Source organism: Carya illinoinensis, chromosome 4 (genome assembly GCF_018687715.1).
Source record: "Carya illinoinensis cultivar Pawnee chromosome 4, C.illinoinensisPawnee_v1, whole genome shotgun sequence".
Taxonomy (NCBI): Eukaryota; Viridiplantae; Streptophyta; class Magnoliopsida; order Fagales; family Juglandaceae; genus Carya; species Carya illinoinensis.
Window position 1 is genome coordinate 4,186,948 of NC_056755.1, and position 11,668 is coordinate 4,198,615.

The following is an 11,668-nucleotide window of genomic DNA, read 5'->3' on the forward strand; positions in this document are numbered from 1 at the left end:
ATCTGGTGTGCTTCTATCCCTCTTTTACCCTTCGTGCTTCTTCACTTATTCAATTTCATAATTCAAAATGAAATAAAAAATATAGTTGATTTGTTCGAGATCATACTTAGAAAATGGGAGAAAATTATTGATTGCCGTGATAAATAAATAAACATATATAGCCATTCTATTTTGACGTAAATAAATCACAAATGGCTCTTACATTATATTTATATACCTATATGGATATATATCTATATTTGTAGATCCCACCGAATCATTAAATTTGAGAATTATTTACATGGCGTTGACTGCTAGAGATGTTTCTAGACTAAATACTACTTTTATTTTTTTCACATTTTTTAAACATATTTAAATATTTTAAAAAATAAAAAATATACTAATAATAGTTACTTTTTTAATTATTAAATAAAAAATTTTAAAAAAATAATTACACAAGCAATCGAAATGAAGAAATTAAATCATGAACTTACTATCATTTTCCTATTTTTATTTAGTAGGAAAAGGAAGATACCCAAAAATAAAAAAAAATAAATTAATTTCTTTATCATATAGGCCGAAAAAATACACTAAAAAAAATCAAGCTTGTTCCTTTCGTTTTACAAATAATCCAGTAATGGTATTTGTGTTATTTAACAAAAACGATAAGGTGAAACGGGTCTAAAAGGAAAGTAGAACTCCACGTGTTGTTTTACAAGGAGAGTCCCTTTCTATACCTCTCCTTCAAAACCCGACTCGCACCCCTGAAATCTCTATTTCCTTGATCTCTCGCTCACTCGCTCTCATCACCGTCGACGCAAGGACGAGACCTTTATCAAACCAGAAGGCAACGTTTCGGATAGCGAAACAGTGTCCGTTTACTGTGTTTTTGAAGCTATGGACGAGAATACAGCTGCCATCGAAGCGATTCTAAGAGAGCAAGAGGAAGAAGAAGAGCAAGCTGAGAGGAGTAACAACAATTACAGGAACAAGGAGACCCAAAACGGCAAAGATTTCGGCTGGCAAACGGTCTCCTATCCGAAACGCAATAAGAAGGCGTCCAGGCCGCAACAGGGGGAGAATTCAGCAGATCTCCTGACCCGCCGGCCGAACGGCGCTGCCCCCGCCGCATCCCCCAATGTCTTCCTCTCGATCGAGCAGCATTCCGAGGAACGCCGTCGGCGCGCTCTCGAGAATCAGCTCGCCGCCGCATCCGGAGAGGGATCGAAGCGACATTCCGACGAAGATGAAGACAGCGACACTGAGGTGCCTGGCGCCGCCGCCGACGCCCTCGAGAACGGCGATGTTAAGCCTAAGAAGCCGAAAAAGCCGAAGAAACCCAAGGTGACCGTGGGTGAAGCTGCGTCGAAGATCGATGCCGCTGATCTTTGCGCTTTCCTCATTGATATCACCGTAAGCGATATTATACCTTCAAATTTCATTCCTTACACTCTAATCTGTTCGTTTCTTTATAAATTAGGATTCAGTTTTGCGCATGAGATGGTAAACAAATCGTGATTCGTGTTTTTTTCTTTTTAATTTTTTCCCGGTATTTGCTTAGGCTTCGTACGAAGCGCAGCAAGATATACAGCTAATGCGATTCGCGGATTATTTTGGCCGGGCATTCGCGTCGGTGAGTGCGGCTCAATTTCCGTGGTCTAAGACATTCAAAGAGTCCAGTGTTGCAAAGACCGTTGATGTGAGTTTTCGCTTCCATTTTCAATGTATCTAATTCACTCTGAATATTCTTTGCGGTAAAAAGAATTGACTTTTTGTGGATGCATTTGGGCTTTATTTTAGCACGTGATATATACATTGATATTCTGTGTCTCTCTGTCTCTGTTTTTTTGGTCCCAATTTTAAGCCGTTTTCAAGCTATGATGTTTGAGTCTCTGATGGCTGCTCCTTGATATGTTTTGATGTTCGATAAATGATTAATAACGAGCCTAATCTGTTTTCTTGATTTCGAGTATGCTGGATATTCATTCTTTATCCATTTTCTACGATTCTGCTCCCAGAATCTCAGCTTTTACTGCTTGCGTTTACTTTTTTTTTTTTTTTTAATAAGTACTATAAAAATGCTTGCATTTACTTCTGGACTGTCATCATTGTTTTTTGTACCTTTGTGTACTTTGGAATTTATTTCTAGAGAATATCTTCATTTTTAATCCTTATTTGGCACTCCTACAGATTCCTCTTTCCAGTATATCCGAAGATGTTTATAAGACATCTGTTGACTGGATTGGAAAGCGGTCTTCTGAAGCACTTGGGTCCTTTGTGCTATGGTCTTTGGATAGCATTCTTGCTGACCTTGCAAGTCATCAAGCAGCTGCCAAGGGATCCAAAAAGGTGGTTCAGCAAGCATCTTCAAAGTCTCAGGTAGCTTTCCAGCTTGCTACATGATTCATTATGTTGGTTGCAATGTATGAGAGCCTGGTGTTTTGTAGTTCATTTAACTCTTGCATGCCCGATGTTTGGTTTGCGCAAAATTGTAGGAGAAATAATGTTGTAAATGGTAAGTAGTGGAGTTGCAAAGCGCTACTGTTTGTCGAGGTTCATGTGCACAGACATGAGTCATCTCTACTCAAATGAATGAATTGTCGAACCTGAAAATCTCCGAGCTTGTGTGAAGTTTTGCTAGATGCACCATTGATATTGGCCCATATACAAGCAATTTCCATGGGCATCAACTGGTTGTCAATTAGTGAGGCATACTGATAGCTTTCTCATAGGCACTTTTTTCTTTTTATAAGTAAATGATTGTATTAATAAGAACAAGGATAGCCCAAGTACACAAAATGGTATACGAGAGGTTACACCTATCTAGGAAGAAGAAATAGAAACAAGATAGTCATGAATACCAAGGCCATTAAAATCTACAGCTATGGCCCATAGAAATAAAGTTCTAACAAAAAGACATTTAAGTTCCTCTAATGAGGCTCCTTGTCTTCGAACATCAAGTCATTTCACTCTTTCCATAAGCACCATAGAATACAGATAGGAACCATCTTCTACACAACTGTGATTGTTCACCAAATCCTTCTTTATGGAAATTGATTGTTCTGCGACTGTGTGAGAGACTTATAGAAAAAGGGAACCGAGAATGTACCTTTACCTATGGGTACCCACCACAACATGTCAGCTCCTTGAGTGCTCAATCTCGTGGAATACAAAAGACTACAAAAGTCTTCAAAGATGCCAACTTCCCAATCTTGGGCCGCCCTACTGAAGTTGATGTTCCATTGGACTTGATCCCTAGATATCATCATTAAACCAGCCACTGAAGCTTCTTCCTCGGATGCAACCTAGAAAACTGAAGGGAATTAGTCCTTTATGGCATTACTTCCACACCATAGGCCGCTTTAGAATTTTATTTTAGAGCCATCTCTCAACACGAGTCTAGTATGACGAGTAAAAACACTCCATTCTCGTCTAATGTGCTTCTAGACTTCCGCTTCATAAGCCCCACTTACCTCTCTAGTACACCAACCCCCCTTCCCCCCACAAACCTTCATATTTGCAATCAATCACTGACTTCCATAAGGCTTCCGGTTCCATATTATATCGTGACAACCATTTTCAAAGTAAAGCCCAATTGAAAATCCTCAGATTTCTAATTCCCAACCCACCAGAAGATATTGGGGAGCATACCTTATCCCACTTGACTAGGTGGAATTTGAAGTTATCCCCCACATCCAAAAGGAAGTTTCAATGAAGTTTCTCAATCTGGGTTGCCACACTTGTTGGAATTTGGAATAGAGATTAGAAGTACGTTTGTAAATTAGACAGAGTATTTTTTATTAAGGTGATTCTGCCACTTTTCGACAAGTACAGTCTCTTCCAATTTGCCAATCTACGTTCTATTTTCTCAAGCACTGTATACCAGATTGATTTAGCCCATGAGGCAGCCCCCAACAGAAGACTAAGGTAATTCATGGGAAGAGAGGAAACCTTACATACAAGAGTGTTAGCCAACTGTCGGATGTTGTGAATGTTACCAATTGGCACCAATTTTAATTTGTCAAAGCTCACATTCAAACCTGATGCTGCTTCAAAACTGAGTAGAAGTGCCCGGATATGGTTTTGTTATGCCTCACAAAATATTAGTGTATCATCTATAAAAAAACAAGTGAGAAATGTTAAGAGTACCCTTATTGGGGCCACCAAACGAGAATCCAGCCACCAAGCCATTGTTAACTAAAGTCGAGATTATTCTACTAAGCACCTCCATAACAATAACAAAGATGAGTGAGGACAACGGATCCCCTTGTCTTAGGCCTTAGGAATTGTTAAAGAAGCCAACTGGACTGCCATTCACCAAAACTGAAAACTTTACTGTTGATATGCAACATCTAATCCACAAGCACCATCTCTCACCAAATCCACACTTCCCAAGCAAATAAAGTAGTAAACCCCAGTTAATATGATCATAAGCCTTCTCCATGTCCAACTTACATAGGATCCCCGTATTGCTAGATTTTATTAGTCTACTATCTAGGCATCTATTGGTGATGATAACTGAGTCCAGAATTTGCCTATCCCTTACAAATGCATTTTGGGGTTTTGTAATGATCTTCCCCAATACCTACCCTAGGCGGTTTGAAAGCACCTTGAAAATAATCTTATACACCCCATTCCTAAGACTAATGGGCCGATAATCTTTTACCTATGATGCCTCGATCTTCTTAGGAATCAGTGCAATAAAAGTGGCATTGAGGTTTTTCTCAAATTTTCCAACCAAGCAAAATTCCTGGAACACCTTCATTAGATCCTCCTTCACCACATCCCAATATGATTGGAAGAATTCCATAGAAAATTCGTCTAGACCCGGTGATTTGTCTTTAACCATTCTCTTCACCACACCATGAACCTCCATTTTCTCAAAGGGCTTCTCCAACCAAGAGACACTTTGTGGCTCAATAAACTCAAAACGTAATCCATCAAGCTTTGGTTGCCAACCCACTTGCTCAGTAAGCAAATGTTCAGAAAAATCAACAACATGTTCTCGAATCACAGGGGCCTCCGTACAAGCCACACCAACTATATTCAATGGTATTGGTTCTCCTATGAGAGTTAGCCACTCTATGAAAGAACTTCGTACTTTGATCCCCTTCATTCAGTCACAATGCTCTAGATTTTTGGCTCCAAGTGATCTCTTCCAATAAGATAACCCTCTCTAATTCTGTGACCAACTTTGACTTCCGAGACAACTCTTCTAAGGAAAGAACTTGGCCCTCCTATATCCTCTTTAACTCCTGTAGCTCCTCCAACAAGGACTTCTTATGATCACCTATGTCACCAAATGATTGATTATTCCAAGGCTTTAAATCTATTTTTAAAACTTTCAATTTACTTGCAACGATGAAGTTAAGGGTGCCATGAATCTGATATAAGCACCACCATTGCCTAACCTTGTCCACAAAATCATCAATTTTCAGCCATATATTTTCAAATTTACTGAACCTTTCAATTAAAATAGGAGCTAGGTGCTTGTCTTAATGAGTTATCAGAGAGGGATGGCTTTCGGAGTGCGGAAGGCTGTGTATAACTTGTCTTCTTCAGCCATCTTGATTTGATTATAGCTGGAGGAACCATCCATGAACGTGAGAAAAGTATCGACGCCCTCCTTGGATACCACCACAATCCAGCAGGATAGAAAAATGATAAGAACAAAGGTGAGGTAGCCTTTTTTGACATACGTATGGATAATGAGTTTTTCACTTTGATGAGACTAAGGCTGCGTTTGGATGTTGAGCTAAGTTGAGTTGAGATGAAAGTTGAATAAAATATTATTAGAATATTATTTTTTAAAATTATTATTATTTTGGAATTTAAAAAAGTTGAATTATTTATTATATTTTGTGTTGGAATTTATAAAAATTGTAATGATTAGATGAGATGAGTTTGAGATCCAAACTGACCCTTAAACTTTGTCCAATTTAGACCACGTCTGATTATTGGATCATGTGAATGCTCCACCCGTGATAGGGATATCCACCAAACTCAAGTAAAAAATACACTCCGAGAATCCTATCATTGCTGGTTGCATCGTAGTTTCTCCTAAACGTTCACTTGGGAACTTATAACATTAAAATCACCACCTACGCACCATGTTAGGTCCCACTATTTGTGTACTCCAGCTATTTCTTCCCATAAAAGTCTTCTACTGCTGTCCAAATTTGGCCTATAAATACCAGCAAAAGCCCACAAGAAATTGTTTTCCATACTCTTAAAGAAACATGCCACGGTGTACTCCCTTATGAATTCCTCCAATTTCTCCACCACCCTTCTATCCCACATAACTAGAACACCTCCTAAAGTTCTATCAGATGCAAGACAAGCCCAATCCACATATGAATTGCTCCATATACTTTGAACAATTTTTCTTGGAATAGATTTCAACTTAGTTTCCTGTAAGCATATGGTGTTTGCCTTACACTCATGAAGCAATTTTTTTATTCAAAGACGCTTATTGGCCTCGTTGAGCCCTCGGATATTCCAAGAATCAATTTTGGGCTTACTTAAAAAAAAAAGGGCTTCATCAAGGAGGTGTTCTTCCCTTTGGATCTTTCTCAGCTTGGGCTGCTCTCATAATTAAGAGACCAAGTTAGTCTCTTTAGCTCCCTCTATTTTTTGGAACGAGATTTCTTGGGCCTTGACCAACTTCAATGGTAGTAGGTAAAGCCATAAATTGTTTCTCAAAACCCTCACACTCCATCCCCACACAAAGTTGAATTTCCTTCACTTTATGTAGAACCGAATTAGAAACACTAAACTAATTTGATAACATACAGTTTTGGGGCATGGCCTCCCCATATCTAGTGGCCCATAGCGAATTCATCAGCATTTCCCCATCATCTCCTTCGCGAAGAGATTCCTACACCAATTTAGAGAAGTCATGCATCGGAATTAGCATATGTGAGGGCTTTCAACAACTCCCTCGTCACTTCCAGCCACTATGTACAAATCGTGACCCACCTCTGTCTGTTGTGGAGCCTTCACTAGAAGGGATACCATCGGAGGGTCAATGGCAACCACTTCCCTGCTTCTCGTCAGCATTGTCTGGCTGTGATGCGCTGGAGATCCGGTGCTTAGTGGTAGGGAAAAGTCTAAAGCCCTTTCGAATACTACTGTCGTCAACTTGCCCACTGTTGCCGTCACCCTCTGGGACTCCGTTGAGGGTTCCTCGGCTGGTCGTGAAAGGGTTGGAGCCTTTTCCAGTGAGGATGCCAGATTTTTGCCGATAGAGGGCCCTGGATCACCTCCGTCTCTAATTCTCCACACAAGTTGGGTCTCGAGCCTTACTTGTCATCCAGTTTGCCTCACGAGCGAAGGCCCCAAGGAGCGGCCCACTTGCTTTGCCCTTTGTCTCCTAATTAACTACCCATTTCCTATAACTCTATTGGGTCTAGCAACCTTCGAGCCCAGGCCCACTTGTCCCCTTTTGAGCTGCCTGTCTATAAATATGCGGAGTCCACTTTCCTCCAAGCTGGGGCCCATACCGAGCCCGCTCATATCCAATCCCAAGCCTGTGTCCTTTTTTTCCTCTTCACCCCATATTAGAAAATGCACTTTTTCTTGAAGTTCCTTTAATTGTGCCTTCACATCCAACAGCGTACTATGGACACCCCCCTCTGCTAGGCCAATAGCAAGCCTACCACCGCCACCCTTCAGCTGGGCACTAATTGTACCTGCGGTAAGAGGAGCTCTGCCAGTCCCATGCCCGTTACCTTGTCGCAAAGTCTTTTTGAGCTTCCATGGCACCGCTATCTCCACGCCTATTCCTTTCACGGGGTTGCACAAGCTTCATTATCGACTCCAAGACCTCCCTATACGAGTGTTTTTGTAGCTGAAGCATCGCCACTGATGGCCTCATAGGTGCCCCTCCTCTGTTATGACTTATGCCTCTCCCTTCGCTTGCAAACTCTCATAGCGCCTCCGCCATCCTCCTCCATCCCTTACCCTCCATCTCTTCAGGTATGAAGATAAAACTACACCTGCTACCACCACCATTTTCCACAAGTTGCATGTAGCGACCGTGAGCATCTGAACACCGTTGCGCTATGAAGCTGCTACTTCCTTCCCTTACCATGGTGTAGTTGTTCTTTTTTTCTCCCTTTAGACAGTCCTCCAGTGTTTTAGCAGTGTTTTAAGAACCATATCATAATCACACCTAACAACTCTACACTCAATTGTATTCTTGCCGTTACAAACCACCAAATATCATCGGAGAGAAAAATTCTCACTTTTCATCATCAGAGTTTTGGTGGTACGGAGAGCAAAAACCACCTTCTCAAGTCTACTAAAAAAACAATTTTTACTGCTTATGGACACTCTTACGAAATGAATGGTGCTTATCCTACATTTTTAGTAGTAATCAATGGTGGAAACCATTATAAGTGACTGAACATGTTGCATTTTAATTTTTTTACAGGGAGACATGCCCTGGTATTTTAGTGTTTTGGGGCTATTACCAGGGAAGATAACTTGGTTTTATGAGAACTCCAAAAAGACCTGAAAGTTTGGATGGGGATTCCTCTCTCTGTATCACAGTTTTCCTTCATCTGAATTCCATATTTATCATTGTTATAAGGTGTCAGACTAAATGGAATTATCAGGCAATACAAAGATTTGAACAGTTGTGTTGCAACTTGCATATGTAATTGCCATGCAAGAGAATGATGGTAGCCTTTTATGTTGATTTTCTGGTTTTCTGATTTTGATTGCTTCAGCTTCAGTTATACTGAACAGGGAGGAAGAAAGTAGACAAAAGGAAGAAAGTAGCCAACAAGTTTTGTTATTTCTTCTGTATATGTTGTTTGCAAACCAAAAGTTGGTTCACTCACACAAGGGGTTGGGGTTGGGGTTTGGCTTTGGGTATTAGTTCTACGGGAAACAAGGAGTTGAGGTTCAGTGTAATTTTTTGGGTATTTTGGTTAGTTTTGGGATTAGTGTATTTTAGGTTGTTTTCACGGGCTTTTTTGGGTCATTAGTGGCGCTTTATTATGGGCTAGGTGTTTTCTTGTATACGTTTAGTGTACTTGGTTACTCCTTTTGATATATAAAATATTTTTACTTATAAAAAAAAAAGGGTTGGTTCACTCGCTTTGACCTTCGCATGTTTCTCTTTTGAATTAACATTCCCATTTTTTTGGAAGGAATGATGATGGCATTGGCCCTTCTGAATAATGAGTGAAATGGTGTCCCATTCTCCTGTTTTTGAGTTATGTCATTGCTAGTGAAATGATGTGATGTTGGAACTGCAGGTTGCCATATTTGTTGTTTTAGCAATGGCACTACGAAGGAAACCTGATGTGTTGATCAGTTTATTGCCTATTATTAAGGAAAATCCAAAATATCAAGGACAGGATAAGCTTCCAGTCACTATTTGGGTGATTGCTCAGGTGAATGTTGGCAACACTGATAATCTAATGTTCCCAGTATAGATAATTCATCTGATAGGTAATCTTTTCTATAAATTGGTATACATTTAATTCTGAAATTGGATTTTGGTTTGTATAGGCATCTCAAGGAGATTTAGTTGTTGGGTTGTACATGTGGGTTTATCTTCTCTTGCCTATGCTGGCTAGCAAGTCAAGCTGTAATCCACTATCTAGAGACTTGATTTTACAGTTGGTGGAGAGGTTAGTCATTTTTTGAGATTGAACATAAGTTTTATTTGTTATCTTCACATGTTTTCCTTTACTCTTGGATCTACTTGTTAAAAAAAAAAAAGTGGAGCTAAACCATATCTCCCTTCCTTTTTTTTCCCTGATAGCCTGATAGGTAACCAATCTTCCTTCCTTATTGCAGAACTCTATCTTCTCCTCTTTCTCACTTTTGTTTCTTTGTTTATTTTTTGGTTTTTTTGTATAATTCTTCATCCCTTGAAATTAGAATTTTGTCTTCCCCAAAAGCTCGGACCATCCTGTTAAATGGTGTTGTCAGAAAGGGGGAGCGTGTGGTGCCACCATTAGGTCTTGAGCTTTTGCTGAGAATTACCTATCCCGCACCATCGGATCGGCTAAAGGTGGGTATCAGTGGGATTATTCACTGTATATTTCCTTATGATATGTACTTTTTCGGTGTATTTATAATGTGCTTTGCTTAGGTTACCGAAAAATTTGAAGCTATATATCCGAATTTAAAAGAGGTCGCCCTTGCTGGTTCCCCGGGAAGCAGATCGATGAAGCAAGTTGCACAACAGATTTTGAACATTACAATCAAAGCTGCTGGAGAAGGTAGTGGCATATTGCAAATTCCTGTCTCCTTTTATTACTGTGACAGAGCTTGACTTAAAAATTCATTTGCAGGCAACCCTGGCCTGTCAGGGGAAGCAAGCGACATTTTTCTTTGGTGTTTGAGCCAAAACCCTGAATGTTACAAGCAATGGGTAAGCATTTTGGACGGTTTATTTTATATTTTTACTTTTTATTTGAGACTATTATCCCCAATCATCTACACAGCATTGAATTTTATATTTGATTTGGGAACAGGACATGCTTTATCTTGATAATCTTGAAGCGAGTGTTGTTATTCTGAGAAAGCTTTCTGATGAATGGAAGGAGTGCTCTAAAAAGCTTTCTAATTTGGACATTTTGAGGGAAACTCTTCAGAGTTTCAAGCAGAAGGTAAACGTTTTCCAGATATTCTAGACAAGATAATATGTTGGTTTGAGGACATTGAAATCCCTGTCACTGGATCTGCTCGTAGAAAAGTTGCAAACTGCTCAGGAATATTGCTCTAGAATGGCAGCATCTCTTATCTTCTCCTTCTGCCACCAAGCACCCCTCTACTGCCCCTCTCCCCTCATTTTCCTAAGGGGCTGTGAAAAGGCATTTTAAGCTTTTGCACCCCTGTTATGGTGATCAATATGTTAAGCATATTCTTGAATAGTTTCAAATTTTCGCTGCCAAATGATTTCATATATCGAATCCATTTGCTATGATATATTGACCCAAAAATTCACTTATACATCTGATTCGAATTTGGAAGTCAACATAACTTCTGATCATCTGCGAGTGGAAATATACTGTTTCTCACTTAGTTTCATTTTTGTGTTTATTTAGAATGAGAAAGCATTGGCAAACGGAGATGCTGGTGCTCACCATACATCATTGAAGGATGCAGACAAATACTGCAAGTTGATTGTGAGGCAATCATCGCAGGGTCATGGATGCATGAAGGGCATGGTCCTTGTATCTGTTGCACTGGCTGTTGGTGCGGCAATTATGTCCCAAGACTTGCAATCTTGGGACTATAGGAAACTCACTGAAATGTTGAACTTCCCCTGAAACTTTCCAAGCTCGGACTCGCCTGCAGTAAACGGTGCTCTCTACTGCAATATAGATTTAGTTATGTTCGGGCGTGCTCTCTACTGCAATATAGATTAAGTAGTCAAAAAAAAAAAAATTCTGCAGGATGGCCTGTTAAAAAACAAAATGGGCCAATGATGAGTAAATCTATTTCAATGTTGTGGCCAAATTCTACTTGCTTTTTAGTGAGATTAGAATAGGAGAGCAGAAGCCGCAGCCGCAGCAGCAGCACTGGGTCAATGTGTCCTGTTTTCAAATGTGGGTCAGCTCAATGACTTGGTTTCGTTTTCATATTTACTGTTTTATAGCATGTTTGTCCCTTCAATTTTGGATGTGCAAAATTGCTATACAGAGAAGGAATGACCATTCCATCT

At 39.9% G+C, this 11,668-nt stretch overlaps 1 protein-coding gene across 1 annotated transcript; it reads left to right on the plus strand.

The window, feature by feature from the left end:
- Positions 1-730: 730 nt before the first annotated feature.
- On the plus strand, positions 731-11,619 carry LOC122307094 (transmembrane protein 214-like). Its single transcript, XM_043119717.1, has 10 exons — positions 731-1,392; positions 1,541-1,678; positions 2,170-2,358; positions 9,246-9,383; positions 9,502-9,623; positions 9,877-10,009; positions 10,091-10,220; positions 10,293-10,372; positions 10,476-10,610; positions 11,049-11,619. Exons 1-10 carry the CDS (start codon positions 877-879, stop codon positions 11,271-11,273), a joined length of 1,806 nt encoding a protein of 601 aa, XP_042975651.1. The 5' UTR covers positions 731-876; the 3' UTR covers positions 11,274-11,619.
- Positions 11,620-11,668: the final 49 nt, after the last annotated feature.